The sequence below is a fragment of the Haliotis asinina genome, chromosome 2, assembly GCF_037392515.1.
Source record: "Haliotis asinina isolate JCU_RB_2024 chromosome 2, JCU_Hal_asi_v2, whole genome shotgun sequence".
NCBI classification, from domain to species: domain Eukaryota; kingdom Metazoa; phylum Mollusca; class Gastropoda; order Lepetellida; family Haliotidae; genus Haliotis; species Haliotis asinina.
Genome location: NC_090281.1, coordinates 16769869 through 16790199, shown reverse-complemented (window position 1 = coordinate 16790199; position 20331 = coordinate 16769869). Strand labels below are relative to the sequence as shown.

General features: G+C 37.3%; 1 protein-coding gene across 2 annotated transcripts in view; it reads right to left on the bottom strand.

Moving 5' to 3' along the window:
- Nucleotides 1-20331, bottom strand: part of LOC137273318 (discoidin domain-containing receptor 2-like) — a 149978-nt gene that overhangs the window by 24892 nt on the left and 104755 nt on the right. For both annotated transcript variants that reach the window (XM_067805898.1, XM_067805899.1), the window contains exon 4: nucleotides 4531-4620. In XM_067805898.1, the coding sequence (XP_067661999.1) occupies nucleotides 4531-4620 (90 nt within the window). The remainder of the gene's footprint in view (nucleotides 1-4530; nucleotides 4621-20331) is intronic.

Below are 20331 nucleotides of genomic sequence, written 5' to 3'. Positions count from 1 at the left end.
AACAAATGTCTTTTTCTTTTTGTTTTGGTTATCAGTGGCATGGTGATGTATATTTCCTAACAATAAACGTCTGGTGGCCACAGTAGGCTCTCTAACAGACAATCTCTCAAAACCATAAAGTATTTCTTATCTCTAACAGGAATTACAGATCTCCATAGCAGGCACATTCTGAGATAGTTGCTAAGAAAAGTCTAAACAATGATTTTATTCATCTCCAAGGACCTTAAATACAGTGTTTGTACTGGCTATTGGACTTTCATAATCCTCACATCAATGGATATTTCCAACATTGCCCATGAAAAACCATAACTTGAGATCGTTTTCGACATTTTATCAACCACGAGCGATTGGTAAGCTATAAAACACACATTAATCTGACAGTAATTCCATAGCAGGGCTCACTGGTGATTAATCATGGCCTCATTAAGCATGAGGACAGCTTGGACGGTCAGTTTGGAACAATCTAGCTTCTGACACCCATACAAGAAGATAATAGAACACCAAGTCAATTCTGTGTTTTAGCAAACGAACTGAGATGGTCCACAGGGGTGCGCCACTACACACAGATTCTATGGAGCTTTCTGTGACAATATTCAAACTCCAATCGAACCTCTAATGCTCCATCAACCAATTACAAACTCTGATGATTTTGGCCGAGTCAGTCCATCTGGTAGCAGACGCCATGGGCAGCCATTTTGAAGGACTGCGTATCTTGGAGCAGTGAATTGGCTGTCATTATTCACAAGTTGATGAACAAAGTCAGAACAGAATTTGCCTGTCTTAATTTCCTGCTGCCCTGAACTAATTAAGTTTCCAAGTGTTTTGGAGGTCTCCATGATTCACGCCAACAAAGACATGGCTTCATTTTGAGTTCTAGTCAGGTATTCATCTCCGTCTACAATAAAGCTGCCCCTTCCTCAAGCAGCACTGAATACCAAATAGATGGCATCTCTCTTTTCTGACAGAAACCTGCCTAATTCACCACACAGACATAATATGCATATACTTGCAACTTTCAACACTGGCTACCAAGCATCCCTTTAGACTCCAAACACAAAAGAAAAAGTAAATTAAAACTGTATTCAGTCAAGAAAAAAAATGTGCTTTCGAAGAGGCATCATTACTATACTGGGCAGTTACATCTTCCAGCTAAGGGGTAGTGGAGTAGCATAGAGGTTAAAGTATTCACTTGTCACACAGAAGACCAAGGTTCACTCATTCAAAATGTGCAACATTTTTATTACACACGCTCCTTCAACATACAATACATCATATATGATTCCCCTGGAAAGATTCTGTAGGGATACTGCTGAAAGCAGCATAAAACTCAACTCATTCACTCATCCAGACGAGTATGCTGGGATAATGATTTATATACTGAAACAATTATTTATTCGTTAGTTTTCTTGGAATGTTTCTATGCCCTTTTGTGCAATGTTGGAAGGGTATGAATCACAAGAGAATGAGTAAGGGTATCTTGCTTCTGCTTCCTAATAACAACTCTGTCAACACAGGACAGTCTTGGCCTCTGGGGAATTTAGGGAGAAGCTCACTCAATCATCATCTAACTGGGCCTTAAACAGGAATCAATCTCATTCCTGCTCTGTTCAGATGGGGTGCCTCGCTCGGGATAAAACAATGTATGGAAACAAGAACCTTAATACCAAATTCCATCTTCTTGAGCTGGCTGAAATTTGGCTGCATTTTCCCATGCAATCAATTAAAATGGACAAGTTTAAAAGACTACAAATTCAGTCTTCACAACAATACATGCAGATTGCACAGACAGTAACCACTATCACTGGAAAATGCTTTTTGAACCTCTTCAAGCTTGGAGGAAGAAATAGAAGGTGATCACATTCGTGTTACTAAGGAAGCCATTTCCCTGACATGCTGCATGAAATAATGGAGAATCAATATAATGTATTTTACAGTTTTCTGTCAGTATGATGTAATGGTCTGCTTATCATCGCCACTTGCTAAAAACTCATCTTTCTACGTCATTCATCAATTGCATCAAGTTTTTTTTTAAAATGACCTCATAAATACGTTTGCTAGAAACAGGAATTATTTCACACTGAGAGTGTTGTGAATATAAAATTGTGAAGTCTATGAGGATACACCGCTGAAGAGTCCATACAAAACAAAATAACTAAACGGACGGGAAACAATAAAAAACAAATCAAGAAGGACCAAAAAAAAAAGATCGTCCCTAATATAATTAAGAAAAGGTTGATGCATGACAGGCTTGGTTAAAAGACTATCATAATTAAATCATACATTGTTCTATCATACATCTACTTCTATAACAATTTAACAAATTCCAAAATCATGATGATTTTGATTATAATGACATGTCTAAATGAGGATTTTTTTTTCTCTGTGATGTCTAAAATTGCCATCCCCAAATAAGGATTTTTTTCCTCTGATAAAATCAGGCAAGAAGACAGGAAGACAGAGTAAGATTGAAACACCATTTTGGTTCCCTTTTATTTGACACTTTCATTTCCAGATGGGACTGTGAAGAAATGGATGGGCACCTTCAAGTGGTTTAAACCTCCAATATTTCAGTGCCAGACAGTTACTCATGCCATGTTATCAAATGTTTATGATAAATGCACATAAATAGCTAAGCACTTGAGAAGGCTTGAATAGTTGAAGTTTTTAACGTCTAACCTTGACAACAAAGACAGAAGACAAATGAAGTTCTCAAGATGCATTGACTAGTCAAATGATTAAATTTCCTGAAATGTATAAACTAATAATACAAGTGATTGTTCCAAAAATGTATTAACTTAGTCCATAAAAATAGTTCCAAAGATGTATTCACTATTCCTTAAAAACACTTCCAAAGATGTACTGAATTGTCTTTAAATATAGTTGCAAAGATGTATTGACTAGTATCATGAAATAGTTCCCCATATTTATTGATGTTCAAATAGATAAATATGATGTTCATATCTATTGTTCTGTTCAACTAGACCCCAAGATGTGGTGACTAGTCCACAAAATAGTTCCCTTGATGTACTGAATACTACTGAAAAAACATTCCCGATATGTGTTGACAAGTCTATTCAAATGCTTCCCAGGACGTATTGAGTAATCAATACAAATAGTTCCCAGGGTATTGACTAGTCTATTCAAATAGTCCCCAGGATGCAATCACTACATCATTAGACTAAAATGTTTTTTTTGTGTATTGGATAGTCCTTAAAAATTCTTCCCAAGGTGTACTGAGTAGTCTTTAAAAACTGTTCCTAAGTTGTATTGAGTAGTCTAGTCAAACAGTTCCCAAGTGTACTGACTAGTCTATTAGAAAAAAAACAATTACATTTTGTTTATTTATAACAATAGTTTCCGAGATGCAGTCACATAAACAGTAGTTAATAAGGTGCAGTGACAGCAAGTTCTTATCTATAAGAGGCATTCTCATTGTGAGTCATCTTGCAGAATCTGAGTAACACCATAAACAGCTTATACCCAAAGTTATGGCTCTCACTGCCAACAGCAATAAGTCCTTCCAGTCAACTAACATCCCCACACGTCAGTTTTTACCTCCAACACTTACACGAAAGACCAGCACACAAACAAATCCTGTTGACCCATATGTCACATACTTGCAGCCAAATTGGTCCATTTATGACAGGTCATATTTATTCAGTGTGTGATAAATACTAATGTGTGTTGTGATTGGCTCAGTCTTGGCATTGCCATGTAGTTGTAGACATTTGATTGGTCAATTGTCACTGGTTTATGAGAAGAGCTGCCCTCCATGATGAGATCTACATGTGTCATATGATAAGTCAACAACACTAGTTCTGACTGAATAAACAACTCAGCCTAAATCAACAGACTATAATGACAGTTTCATATGCTATGTGTTTCAGGGGTTCAACTAAACATAATTTGATATATTTCTATCCGACAAAATGTATTGTATATTTCTCCATCAGGAAATGTGAAGGTCAAGGGCGCACATGGGAAGTGAATATCCCCGTCTGACCCTCACATGTCCCATTAAAGTCCCCTACTTCTCTGGCATCACAAAAGATATTGCCTTTGTGTAATTGCTGAAGTTTAATGTACATGTTACTCAGTCTCCCAGTCCCTGAACCATATTATTGACCTCCTGTCCAACCTCTTGAGTAATGCTTGAAATCTTAATGAAAATCAAGATCATCCACAGGTTCATCAGAACCTGCATCGCCAGTCTTAGTGGAGCTCCATTTAACTTAAATTGTTGCTGCTCCTTTTCATCAAATTATATATTTTAGTTAGTCTAGAACTGGGCCTTTACTAATAATTTGCCAAATAAGGTTATGTCATCAGCAAGAGGTCCTCCAACTGTCAAAGTCGATGATAAATTGTACTGGCACACATCTCCAATGATGGTTTGCCACCTAAGATTTTATCATCACCAAGACGTCCTCCTCCTGTTAATGTTGATGTTTAATTGTCGATTGGCCATGTAAGGTTTTATCTCCGCTAAGACCATGTCCTTGCGATCATGCTAATGTTGAATGTACTCACCTCTACACCCTTCTTGTTCCTGAACCTGAGCCAGCCGCCAGTGTCTTCTCTCTGGTATTCCAGAAGGAATAGTTTGGTAAATTCCTGACCCTGAAACAGAGAACAAATACCATGAACAATGTGACACTTAAACAAGGCAATAAACACCACATTAAATAAAAAATAAATGTGTTGTTTCTTCTGTTCTTCAAGTTTGGAGGGTCCAATTTTTTACTGTGTTTCTAATAATGCTATATATCATCATGTAATGGTCTGATATGGTTCATGTCAAACTTGTTTCAAAGGATTTGAAGAAAGATATATACGTAAAATTATTCATAGGTTTTTCGAGAAAAAAACAGTGTATGTCTGGTGCATATCACATTTATCCCACACTGGTGACCCAAGGCACAAAGAGTCTAACAGATTGATGTGGTACATGTCTTATCTAGGTGCATGGATTACCAGCTGTGGAACCCTTGAATACTGACACCATGCATGCATGCTAGCAGATTAGGGAGATTAAAGCAAAGGTATCAGTTGTAGACCTTGACAAATACTGTCACAAACAAGACAATAACACCAATGTTATTACAGACAGGTCCATTTACTTTCTTTTTTGTGTTTGAAAATTAATTGATTGAAAACTAAAAAAAACATAAGTTGCTCCAATAAAAGTATGCTTGTTTTGCATTGAAATATATTTATTTTACAAATGATTCAGCCAAACTTTTGCTTGATGATGAAATAAAGAAGTAATATTTTATTCCAGAAAAGTGCAGCCCAACCATTTGAATGAAAAATAAAAAAAACAAGGTGCTCTAATGAAAGTATGCTTGCTGCATTAAAACATATGTCTGTCCTTTGTAAGTCATCGTCTGTATTGGAAGGTTAAGGTTCAAGACAACTGCACTTGTATGGCATTGTGCAGGTATGCGTACCAGTACTCCACTGTCTGTTTCTGGTGTCTGATACAGATTCCTAACAATTGTATCAATCATATACTCAGCTGGAGTCAGAGACATAAATCTCCAGTGCTGATACAGCAATTTGGGCACAAAATTTCTCCTGGCAAGTTCCATCTTTGATGTTTTATTTAGGCTGCAGGTTATGTCCGTTTTACACATGAAATAAACAGCTGTTGAAAGCATGGTACCACATGTTTTCTCTGAGTGTCACACCTCTGTGATTTCTAGCCTGTTCATCCTATTACTTAATTGGATCCGAATTTACAGCTTTTGATAAGAATAAATATTTCACCACTTTTTTTCCTATCAGTGAAAACCTTTGACAGTTATCTTTCGTGTTTTTCACAGCACATCAACATAGGAAATAGATTTGTTTGCTTTCCACCATTGGAGCATATTTATACTGTCTATTTGCCTTGGACTTATTTCAAACTGTTTGAAAATGTCATTACATTTCAGAGGAAGAGTAAATTAATTCAATTTAACTTTTTTAAAAAAACTGAACTCTTTCTGGGCATAGATAACCTGTGGACTAAGTCCTATAAACTAGAAAATGATAAGAAAGAGAAACAGCGTTTCCCATAGATCAATAACAGCCAGGAAAATACATCTCTTGTTTAAATCACACGCTTCAGAAGATTTCAATCAAGCGAAGATTGTTGCCAGTCATCCCTTGATCTGCACTAGTCCACCTGGAAGGGAGGTACTACCTCAAGTCCTTAACTACCAGTCAGGATTGGCCATGGAGATTTAGGATGCTGGTCATCACCCACTTGGAGGAACCTGCATCTTTTGATACATTAGGAGATGGACAGATGGCTGGGTGGATGGAGGGAGGAGTGGATGGATATGTGGATGGATGGGTGATAGGGTAGTTGGGTGAATGGATGGATGGATGCAAGAAAGGTTACTTCCACCAAAAGAATCTACACTAAGATTATCAAGTATGGAAAGGTGAAATTGTGAACAGCAAGAGATGGATTAATGGATTGGTGTCTGGATGGATAGATGGATGGGGGCATTGGTACAAGGAATGGATATAGTTAATAGCATGAGATGGATGGATGGATTTATGGTGGATGGATGGATGGGTGCATGGATGGATGGCCAGAACAAAGGTTACTTCCAGCACAAGAACCAACAACTGCAACCTAGTTTATTAACTATTGAGAGGTGAATAGCAAGAGATGGATGGATGGAATCTAATGGATGGATTGGTGCACGGATGGATGGATGTAAGAGAGGTTACTTCCACCATGAGAATTTGCAATCACCACCTAGTTTATGAAAAACTGTGAAGAGCTGGAGATGGATGGACAGATAAAAGTAACATTACTGTCACCACTACCACCAATGGTCACCTTGCCGCGAATAGCTGTAACATTGCTGATGCGGCTCACACGAATGGTCAACACCCCGTCAGAACTTGCAGACGCGCATTCTGTGTTCTAACATGTTATCAACGGGTGGTAAATACAAACAAGTTACTTCCACAACTAGCCCCAAGAATAAACATATTCCCTTCTCCTTCATGTTCAGAAAAACAACATCCTTTGCATTTTCAGGCTCAGTACTCCATTACAAAGATACATATAATCCTCCTATAAAGAGAAAGCATGCCTCTTGTTATCTGTGATATGGGAGGACTAGAAATAGGGATAGCTCTCCACCAAGAAGGGTGACAATTTATGTGAAAAGGTAGCTATTGTGATGTTCATTGCTAGTTAAGTGAGAAACTTGATGTGGATAATTTGTTTCCGTTGATATTCTGGGCAGTAGTTACGTTGCAAGTGTTGATACTGATAACATGAACAGAAAATAAAACTAGATAAAATGCAGTAACTGACAGCTGTAATCTCCTGCGACACAGAGCACATGCTTCTTGAAACAGATGGACGGGGAAACATGTGCTGTTCTCTTAATGAGGCGACCAGCTATGAGATTTCAGGTTTGAAATTCTTTGAACACAAAACACACATCTTACTGTCAATTAAGATGCATGTAATATTAAATTCTGACTTGTATATATACCATTAAAAAGTAGAGGATATTGGATTTACAAGACAAATGATGAACCCAAGGAGGAAACAAACAAATGATGAGGACAAATTAAAATTTGACAACTTATTGCATTCCCTTGGTAATGTTTCATCTACAGGGATAGATAATACTTTTTCCCACATGCATTGACATTAGCTAGTGGTATGCTGCCAAAATGGAATACCTTTTTTAATGGTTCTGTATAGAGAAAAATATTTTGGGGACTATCATATCCTATACTAAAAGTTACACAACATGCAAGTATTTCAGTAATCTGTATTGTCATATGAATAATGGGCGTGTTCTTTAATGACTTTTGAGTAGTATATTCATCTTTTTTCGGGATAGATAAAAAGATTTTGAGAGGAAAACGCTGGCAAAATATGGAAAGTAACAATCCATTTTTAGCTGAAATAAATACCTTCTGTAATGGATGGAAAAACAAGGTGTAAAAGTCATCCCATGAGCAAGCAGAGATCTCTCATATTTTGTAGTCTGCTTTTAGATTATCAATTCTTGGAAGTGCGTTAAGATAAATGAGTTGTTTTCTCTGTTGAATGAGTTCTGTCCCTGATGATAAAACTTTGGGGTTGAAGGTTACAAGAATCACAGCAAAACTGACATTTCTTTAAAAAAAGTATGATTGCAAATTTATGTTGAATATTCCTCTCTGACCCCTAAAATCTTATGCCAGATGGATGAAGGAACAGGAATAATGATCTCATTAAACAAAAGCATTTAGGCAGTTTTATGTCGACTACTGTCAGGCTGGTTGGTCCTTCCAGGAAGTCTTCTTTACGGAATTAATCAGTGCAGCAAAAATGTCAAGCAGACGCCATTCAAAATGGCTGCCAATGTTGTCTGCTGGAGGCAGATGTATTCTGCATTTTTCAAACTGACACGATCACTGAACCTGAAAATAACAGTGTGAACTAATCAAGAGCACCATGGATAAGGCCACTCATCTTCTTTTTTTTATCCAAATTCTTGCTCAAACTCAGTCAGTTTGGCACCATATTCCTCAATCATATTTGACCAGCATCTAAGGGGGCCAGGAAAATGGTTCTTTGGACCATTACTAATGACTATAAAAATGAAAGCTATCACACAAAGGCACCAAAGTGGCAATATTTCACTGTAAGATTTATAATGCTGAGGGTAATTCGGAACATGGAGATTAAGATGACCAGCTTGATAAGCATTACATTACTTCAACTTGTGCTTATGTCAAGCTGGAATTGTGACTGAAAACATAAACATCTTTACATGCAATGAGAGCTGAATACATTCTATTACTTGTATTTCTTATCAGTTTCATGTGAATGTCATGTCTATGATCTGGAGATGTGTCACTATGTTCTGAGTATGAGTGCCTGACCAGGGCGTTATGCATATTTTATACTATACCTTGCATGATAATTATCACTTCTGTCAGCAACTTGTCATGAGACTAACTCATTACACAAATACTATTACAATGAGACAATTAACCCTAATCACCTCAGACAATATCTACAGATACACGTAAAGAAAAGTTTGGAAAGTGAGGAAAACTTTCCAAAGAAATCTGATGTTTTGAAATAAGCTGAAATGTCATTTAGTGGCATTCTGGCACTAGTGAAGATTGAGTCACCAATGTCAATGTCAGTCTGTCTTTTCCCCAAAGACGGACTGCTGCCAACTTTGGACAAGTGGTCAGCGTAGTCTGCATGCTAATACCCAGCACCAGACCATTATTAAAGGGGATTAATCCAATTGAGTGTGAAAAATGAGAATCCTTCAGCCATCTGTTTCAGAATTTCCCCGTCTTGGTTTGCTGGAGATGACCTTTCTTGCTTGTCAGTTTTGGCCTTGCTTTGTTGGAAGAAGATAATTACTAGCACTGACCTCTCACCTCACCTAATTCATTAATTTACTTTCCTTGAAAATGTTTGATTTTGCAGAACCCATTTACATTTCTTAACATGAATCAATTTCCAAAACCTAATACTCAAATACTCAAAGTACATAATGGATCAATCTTTTTTTCCTATTTTGAAACTACTCCTATATGAACTTGTATAAATTCATCAAATGGTATTTTCCAAGTAAATAAGAGCAAGTAAACCCTTTCCATAGTGGTAAGGAATCTCTGCTAAAGAAGAAAAAGAACTTCATTATTTTAGATCTGAATTAAAGATCCCAAAATGACTGCATTCATGATTTCCATACATTGCTTTCACTTTGTCATAGAACTTAATCTGTATTACAAATAAGTAGCCATGGATGTGAGGGGTGATTATTGATCATTATTTTTATGCAGACCGTGTCTACAACGCCTTTGAGGTGGATCACATAATGTGCAGTAGCTAGGCTATGGAAATAATCTCACATGTTCTCTCAAACTTTCTATCAAACTATTTGTGACACTAAACAATCTGGCCCTCTGAAATAGAGCACAACCGTCTGCTTCTGGCAGCCATTTGCAACCTTGGCAGCCATTTGTAACCAGGGAGCATTATTTCCTGAGACAGGAAAGGAAACCAAAGCATAATGGAGGAATCATTTTATGCTACTGAACTACAGGATCCGAGTTTAATCTTGCTTCATAAAACAGACGAGTCTGTGTCGCAATGCTGTGACTCATCAAAGGATGACAGACCAGAAATAAAACAAAGTGAAAATGCATGCTATTTGCCTGATCACATGACACCTTTCACCTTTCCTCAGCACAGGAAGGATGATTGGTCTGACAAAAAAGTCAGATAGTTGTTATAAAATTTATCTCGATGATTTAAACAGGAATCTGTCAAAATGGACTTTGTAGAAGTACATCTCTTTAGGGTAGTCAATTTTCCAGCCACGCTTTGAAATGTCATTTATTGTTGGACTAGGATTTGTACTGATTTTCTCCAAGAACAGAAATATATATACTGTCATCCGATGAATATTCTCATTCAGGACTAAGTGATTTTTTGTGAGAGAATCCTGTTTCTTACAACACCTTTTCATTACCTTTATCTCCAGTTTAGAGGTAATTGTGGGGAAAGTTATGTTCTTGGAAACTGAATTGAATTAAATTAAAAAGGACAACAGACAATAACAGTCTGAATTATCTAGAAGAACAGATTCAATTGGGCATAAAATAGAACATTCTGATAAAAATTCAATGAACCAATCTGAAAATCAGTGATGACACCAGGCATTCACGAAAAAAATAATTCAGAATTTTACAAGATTTGTTCCCAGATTTGAATACTGACAAAAAAAAACACTGACAAGAATGGTTAATTCCTTCCAATGGAGCACATGCTTTGTCTGTCATCAACACAAATAGCATCTTGTATGAGGCATACATATAAAGTCACAGACACTCCCAGGCTGTTTACTGAAGTTTTTAAAACTGTTTATTGTAGATATTTTCAGACTTTCACAGCCAATATAGTCTCACCATGATTAGACATTATCTTCGACCTTTTGTGTGAGGTGATGTTCTTATCTAGATAAGATTTTTCACCACTTAAAAAAAAAAAGGCTAAGCAATGAGGTAGAAGGGTTGTAGATGACAGTGGGCAGATCTGATAGACAATGAAGACAAACGGTTTATCTGGAGGTCTTTGACAGGATATGTCCAACAACATATTTGTCATTTGTGGCATGACCATCTCCTTGGAATGCAGAATAAAATAACAACAGCACCACATACAATACTCTATTCTACAGATTGGAAAGTACAAGACATTGAATGCAGTTAACAGAGAATATAATATAAATATGTAAGTGTTTAATTGTTACTTCAACTTTCAGTCTTCTGAGATACAGTCAGGAATTTGTCTCAGCAGTATATTTTCTACCAAAACAATGAGACATGATGGCATGATAAACGGCAAAGCATCATCGAGAAGTGTTTGTTTCTTACAAGGTTAGTATCTAGTTAAACCAGGTCCGGCATCTGGGACATTTGTATAAATAACCAATTAAAGTTAAACTTGACAGGTGAGGATTATTTTTGATATCACCAATAGCCTTCTGCAAGCTGATTGTTCTCCATCACACCACTAGGCCTGGTTTTAAATGTCAAGATAGCACCACCTTCCAGCATTTTTGTTGAACAAAAACATTGTTAAAGTTACAAGAAACATCATGCCTCCATTTGAAGCATATTGCCCTGGCACTGCTTGTTGTTTTTTTCCTTAAATAGTGTTTATTTTGTGATTTTTCTTATTGTTACAGGCCACAAAATGTGATTCATTAAGATCAATGATGGACATTTTGAAGAAAAAATGTGTACTTTCTAGAACAAATTACACTGAGTGATTGTTCTTCCAAATAAAGTCAGATTTGTAAGGGACATATTTCAACAGAAGAGGTATGGACTTTCCCTTTAGAATGTCAAGAAAAAGCATTCAGCTGCAGTGGAACTTTCTTCATTCAAAGATTTATTATTGAAACTTGGTGTTTACATCAATTATTCACTCAAGACAGATGATCTGTAATTTTTCACAGCTCGTGTTTATTCTACAAGTATCTGGTACAACAAGGCACCGCCATTTCACCTATAGGCATGACCTGGTCACTCACAGATTCAGTTGGGGAGTGAAGTGGGTGCACATCCCCCTTTTCATGGACACTATCTGAGGCAACAACAACCATTCCAGCTAATGTGTTTGATCTTGTTCTTAATATATGGGGGAGGGAGTACTTGCTCAGCTGCCATCATTTGTGTCTTAACTCTAAGTTGAATTCAGTGTGCATTTGTTCACACCAGTATAGTCAGTGTATCTTAGCAAGGACATGGAGTTGAGTCATATGTTTAGAGCATACCCAACTATTACTCTCTCGGACAGTGGTATTTTCTTATCTCTGACAGTATTAAATACCTCTGTCACCATCTCCCTTGGTGGTCTGAGGGTAATGTGTGTTTTTCCCTAACTTCAGGGATCAGCAAGCGTTCTGGGTGACTGACAGGGGTAGGAGGCTGGACATAACATACCCCTTGATCATACTTCACAAGGTGTGAGGGGAACGTCCCATGAAATGGGTTGCATTGAGATAGCTAAAAATTATGTTTGTGGTGTGGCATGGCATTTGGTGTGGTGTGGTGTGGTGTGGTGTGGTGTGGTGTGGTGTTTCAAGAAATGGTGTCATGTGGCATGGCATGGAATTTAAGTAGTATGGTGTGTGGTGGCATGGTGTGACATGTGGTGGCATGGCATGGCATGGCATGGTGTCATGTGTCAGGACATGGAGTGAAAGTGGTGTGGTGTGGAATGGCATGGTGTGTGGTGGCATGGCATGGTGTGGTGTAATCTGTGTCTGCTTATATGTATGGTATGGGCATGTGGGAGTGATGTGGCATGGTGTGGTGCAAGCATGTGTGTGTGTGAGAGAGAGAAAGCAGTGTGGCATGGCATTAAGATGTCGGGTCTATATGTGCTAGTGGCAATGCTATAGCGTGTGGCATGTGTGCCATACTGCTTGACAGAATGGCATGGCAACATAACCCTATCACGAATGGAGTCATATGTGTGTGTGTGTGTGCATATATATCCTCAACCAATGTTATGAAGGCCATGCTGCCAAGAACCATCAATAAGAATCACTTCCCTAACTTTCTAGGACACTCTTCCTTCACACTGTACTATCTCTACTACGTGATAATCTGGCCTGATAAACTTGCCCTGTCACAACTGATCAGGTCTGTAATCCAGAATCCTGGCCCCAGTTTAACAAGCTCAACTAGGTCAGATCTACTATCTCCACACATTCTGCATCACTAACTTAATGCATAGGGGGTCTGATCTTTTCTCTGATAACCACCTAACATACACTTTATAATGGAACCATAGTTTTTCTGAAGAACTATGAAAATTATTTTTGTGTTGTCAAATAATCACAGCCTTGTCAATATCACATCTTTAAATTTCATCAAGAGTTTAAATTTCATCTTGCCCTAATGCTTGCCCATGGGGTTCAAAAAGCTTGCCAAATGGGATATCCTTGCCAGCTGACTGCCAAATGGTTTTCTTGGTGAAGAAGATAGTAATCTGTGAGTTCACTTCATTAGTAATGAAGATAAATTCAATAGAACACCTTAGTGGACAGTTCATTTATCATGAGAAGTGTTACGCTGCACCTGCATATACTTAAAGTGGAGGTAAGTTTTCCCATCTTTGTCAGATGTGAGTCAGATGTGAGTCGGAGCCTGATACACAGGACATGAAACCTTGTGGTGTAGGGTTTCCTCTTGTTTACCATCACCCTCAGGAATATTCCAGCAATAGGATGGTGATCTGGAAATCAAGTCTGGACCAAACAATCCAGTGACTGATAAACAGCAATTATCAATTAGGATGTGCTGACATACATCAACCAGCAAGCCCAACCAATGGATCCTGAAGATCAGTCATATCCCTGATCTAGACTTAAGAATGTCCACAGGGTTTGAGTATTGAAATGATGTCAAGAACTCTATGCCAATTATTGAAGGGCTGTACTTTGTGTGGATGTAGGATTGTCATAAAATAAATTTCAGCACATGATTTTCAAGGAGGAAAGAGAAGCATGGTTTGCAGAAGACAAAATCGAACCCCGATCTTCATGGGAAAGGAGAAGCATGGTCTGCAAAGACCAATTTGAACCCAATCTTCATGTGGCAAGACAAGCATTGGCAGAAGACCCATTTGAACCCTGATCTTCATTGGAAAAGACAAGCATAGTCTGCTGAATATCAATTTGAAGGATGAGACGAGTCAATACCACTGGCCAACACTGTAAACAACTTTTAAGCATGAAGAAAAGCTTGATGAAAAAGAAAGACATTGATAAAAGGACATATAAAAGACAACCATTATTGAGAACTTGCCAGTTCTAGTTTCGAACAACTTGTAACAAAATACCACCAATGGTGAGTGGAAACTACCCAGATCAAACTACGGTATTAATTCTATAACCTGACACATCTCAAATGAATGGCAAAAGAATCAATGAACCACATTTGATTCACAAAGAGGTCAGAGAGAAATATTTTGAAGTGAAAAAACTTGGTGACAGAGGTTTCCATATTGTCAAACATGGAACAAGCTTCAGACAGCATGTCTTGGTCTGTGGACTTTTCTCCAACAGATTGAAGCTTTGGCATCAGCATCTACACTCTACCAAATTACATCTCCCCCCCCCCCCCCAAACGTCAATCCCGTTACCTAACTTCACTAATTAGGTTTAGAAACCTGTCAGTACAGACAGGACAAGGGAGAGCCTTTCCTCACGATTCCATTTCTCAAAGTGCTTCAAGTACCACTGCATGCAGTTGGTGCCCACCAAATTGATCTCAGCCTTATAGATATATGGGTGTGCTTTTACCTGAAAAGGGTCAAAGGATGGAAAGATTTATCGTCTTCCTCGAGACATCACGTTAGGAGTTTGAAGGCATAATTCAGATGAAGTGAATTCATTGGATCTATGCCAAACCAACAATATATAGAAACTTGCTAAAAAAGAAATAGTTCCATAGATGTTTGTACATAGCTTAGACACTGATCATGAATTCATACTGGATAGTTTTGTTTTTCTCAAGAATATAGTATATTTAAGAATGAGGAGTTTTGAAGCATTCTTAGCCATTGTTGTCATTGGCATTGTAAGTCGAGTGAGTGAGTTAGATTTTTTGTTACTCTCAGCAATATTCCTGCGATATCATGGCAGGGGACAGCAGAAATAGGCTTCACACATTGTACCCATGTGAGAAATCAAACATGGGTCTTGGCGTGACAAGCAGATACTTTAACCACTAGGCTACCCCAACACCATGCTTTGAACAGTGATACAGTTTGATCACAAAATGTCCCACGGAAGGAAGACCAAAATGGCTCAGGTCTGACATGTCTACATCTCTGATGACATTCTTACAGACTAGAAACATAATCACAGCCAAACAGGATTGCACTGAAAACATTTAGCCTAAGCAAAGGTCCAAAACTGATATACTTGAGGTACATTCTTAAACACATGTACATGTACAAGAAATCACCCCAACTTTTAGCATCTGAGCCATGTAAAATGCAACAGACGCACTAAACATACTTTAAAACAGGTGCTCCCTCTCTTTTTCATATCTTACTCAGTATAGGATCAAAACTTTCCAATAAACATCCTTAGTGCAATACACTTCACTTCTTTAATTACCCTGCTTCAGATTAAACTCAGAACTCCACATCACTGGTTTTCCAGAGTTACATCGGTTTCTGTCATTAGCTGTGAGTAGCTTCCTGTGAGACCAGGGGAGATAATCCTTAGTAAACCTGTCAAACCAACTCCTCCAACACATCCACGTCTGTGTTTAAAACATGGACTGTTGTTCTATATCGGAACTGTCAATGTGTATACAGTGCCAAGAGGATAGATTACTTCTGCACTAAACAATGCATTAACTTCTCTAAACATCATGCCATTAAGTAAAACTGACAAATTTTCACATCACTCCAACGACTATTCCACATTTAGAACCTACATTTAACAACTGCACCGACCTTTGTGTCTGCCTTGCAGCCATCAACTTTAAATCCTGTTTGGAGCAATTTAGGATAGAACTTTGCATTTTTGTGCTCTCTTCCACATATTTTTTTGTGCGCAATAAATATCTTATCTTTCTAATACGTCATTGGTTGTAGTTCTATGCAACGTTCACTGATGAATCAAGGTCGATACCAAATTTTCAACACTTCATAAGCACATTTACAAATTAGTGGCAACATTTTGTTTTGATCCCATTACCTACATCAATCTACTATAAAATGGTATTTATACCAGCTCTTTGCTTGTCCTCTAAATACTGTGTATAAACCTACCAAAGCATTATGTCTAACATCTTTACCCTGTCAATGTCAATAATACTAAATTCTTTCATATTACAGTAGTTAATTGTGTTCTTTAACAGATTGCATGACCAAAACTAAAAGTTGTTATGTCATGGTGTTCTTCCACAGATTGTCTGAAATTAACTACAGTAAATTTGGAAGAATTTGTTGTTCTTTACTTATGTTTCATTTCCATATTGCTCACAAATATTTTTAAATATTTTTCCTATTACAGAAAGTGGAATCTCTTTCCGCAGATGATTATGGCTAATTATTCTCTGGAGTTGACGTTTCATATATTTCATTTTTATGTTTCACATGGCGAAAGAAAATCAAACAACAAACATGATGAATGATTGAGATGGGAAGCACAACAACAAAAACAATAAACATTGCTATGAATCTTTGTTTTATGTATTAAAGGATTCATGGCAGCCGTTCAGCATAGAGACCCCCTCCTGCTTCTCTCTGAATGTGAATGACATGCAGCCAAACTACGATTGATTCCTAGTGTTAAGTATTGAAGAATGAAATGGAGAGAATGTGTCCCGGCCGATTGTGACGCCATGATTCATAAGATGTGACCAATTCAACAAAATTGTCATCATTTTCATCACCGCTGCCGATTAACCTCTGACAATTCCAAGATTTAAACAAAAGTTTAACGACACCATGCAGACTGGGAACACCCCAAGGTGCTTTCAAAGGAACAATTCTGGCCAACATGGGAGTGAGGATGAATTAACACCAAGGTCCTTCAACATTACAAGGCTCTTAGCCCAAAACTTCAGCCATTTTTATGTGTTCCATTTGCAGTAAATTTCAATTTTGCACACTTTGTTAAAGAGAGCACAAAGCAGAAGGATGACAGGTCACAATAGCTACGCTTCATGCAAACATTTCATTTAAAATAGGTGTGGTTCACACACACAAAGAAAAGCTATTATGGTCAAATTTTGTTCGGGTCAGTGAAACTGTTTTGTAAAGCGAAAAGAAAAAATAAATGAAATAACATGTATTGTACAGTATTGCATTTTCATTTACTTCTAAATACATAAAACTAAATAAAGTATTTTCCTTGTTTATGTCCGACAGATGCCAGTTGTTATCATTTTGTTAAACACCAAACTTCACCATTAGCTGCATCTGAAACCTTTTATCTTGATTATTTTCTTGTTCAGATTATTGTAATGGATACGTTTTGTCTGAAATTTGGAGAGAATAGGATGTTTCTGAGGACACAAGGAAACAAATACACAACAGCTTCTGTTTTTCATTTAACCTTAATTTGTTTTGAAATGGAATCTGCCGATATCTTATCTCTACAAAAACAGAACATCATGAGTAAATGAAGCAATGACCTCACAAAGTATTGTTAATATTAATCAGTGAGACTTGTCTGAGAAAATCACAGAGCTTCTTGCTTTCAATTAATTTCAATTGAGTACAAAATCTTTTGCAGAAGGATTGAGAGAAAAGAGTCATCTGCCAATTACAAAAATGTAAATTAAATGAAAAGGGGTGCAATTTGTGGGTAAAACATTAAATGACTTAAGCCCAGCTCAATCGTAGATTTTAATTTCAAATGAAATGTGACACAAGCCTTATTTGTATGAGTCAGCAGTTTGTGACATCTTGACATTTGGCTAAGCGATTTTGTCAGATGTTGATTTGCTGGACCTCAATCACCATATCTGTGCACTGTGAAAGTGCACTGTGATATTGAAAGAGGGCCGATGAAGAGGACATTATCCCCCAGTCTGCAATAGGATATAACTACAATAACCACTTGATAATGTTGAATATGAATATGATATAATAATTCATTTCAAACTGTCATAATGAACCCTCACAAGAGTTATTTCCCTTGCACCACAACACCCATGGCCTTTATTCTTGATATTAAACAGCTCTGTTCGGTTTTCACATCACAACCTTTTGTTCAAATAAACAACTAACTGGTAATTTTGGCTCATAAATTTGAATGTATTGCATTTTGACGCCTTACTTTACTTCTGACATGTTTTAGTGAAACATTCAGCAGAACTTTATACTGAGGTAACAGTTACCATCCTACCATCGCATTATCTTAGAAGAAACAACTCTTTAACCCTTTTCAAGGAGACCTAGTATCACTGGGGATTCTGTTTTGCTAGACGTTTTTGTTCTATATAAAAATTTTCTGATGCATTATAATCCCTTAAAAATAGGGGATTAACTACAGCCTGACTGATTTTGGAGTAACAAAGCACACACTATAACTACATCTTGATTTTTGTTATTTCAGCAATTCAACATTTTGGGTATATTTTCCTCAATTTAGCTGCTATACTCAATGAGTTGACTCAAATTAGTTAGTAGAAATGGAGCTCACTGAAAAAAAAAATTGATGCCTTGTAACTAATTAGTTTGAACTCAGTCTGCCAAATGCTCATGTGCCCTAATATGAAACTATGGTTGACAGCTACCCATTGAAAACAGATTCTTAATCTGATATTGTTAATCTGTTATCATCACATCAGCTGTGGGGTATGACCATGGGGTGACTGTTTTTCCAGTGGTCATATTATATACTTTTCACAATATTTATTTTTTTGCGCCATGTTGAATTTATATATGATTGTGATTGGCTGTTCTTTGGCTTTGAATTCAAATGAAGAATCAACCAATCAACTTAAATACCATTATTGAAATGTTGACATTATTCAAAACCAAGAGCCATACTCATAAGCAATACCAAAATAAACTGAAAGCCAGTATAATGAAAGAATTTAATTATATCAGTCCCTTGAAATGCTCAATCAGTTATAGATGCCATTTACTGGATTTAGTCTTGAAAAATGTTTTGAGATTTTAAAATTAGTATCTGCTAAACTAACCCAAGAAGAAAGTGATGAAAGGGAAAGGCAGTACGCCCCATTACAAGAATCAGCAATTACACACACTGTCAAGAATGTTCCTTAATCAGAGATTAGGGGCTAAATCTGCAGTGACTGAATCACGTTTGCCATTTCATTAACAAACATGATCGAATGTAAAGGTATCTACATCCCGGTGCCAAGTGGGATTATCACAAGCTACTGAAAACCTCCTTTTATACCAGTCATTGATCTGCACTCAAATACTCTATAATTCTCCATCCCAAAGTTAGGATCAAAACTAGACATCCGATACCCTTGAGGGGTTCAGGGCTTCTAATGGCCACTGTGGTCTTGCGATTCCATTGGCTAATGACCATAACACTGTCTCTCGCGATATTGATTATTAGTAAAACTAGCACCTGGTGCGTTGACAATTTGAACTTTGGAGGTCAGGTTTTATACTTGGATGCTGCAGGAGAATTGCACGAAGGTAATTAAACCTGGAGAGTAATAAAACTCAATCTTGGATGACTCAGTCTGGTATTTTTTAGGGCACTGGAATCAAAAAGTTGTAAAAGCGTGCACCAAAATTAGAGGGGGACATGACACTGGTGGAAGCTGGTGGAGGAATTGGCTCATTATGAGATGAGTGAGTGAGGGTATTTATGCCCTAGTCAGCAATATTCAAGCTATATGAGGGCTGTTATGGGATGTTTCTAAAACTGTTGGGGCATGATATGAACACACATGGTTACATGACATGACACTCTAGCTATATGACTGTTATCATTTATGACACTAATGAATGAATGGGATGGTGATGACAATGATGACTGTCTAAATGATGATGATTGTGATGATGAAAATCAACATGATAACTGAAATAAAGTTGACAAAGACATTTGTTGTGATGATTATGACTGTGGTGATGAGCAATGTTCATTTATGATCATGTTAAAAACGCCAGTGATGATGATGATGATGATGATGATGATGATGATGATGGTGATGGTGATGATGATGGTGATGATGGTGATGATGGTGATGATGATGATGGTAGTGGTGATGATGGTGATGATGATGATGATAATAATGATGATGGTGATGATGGTGATGATG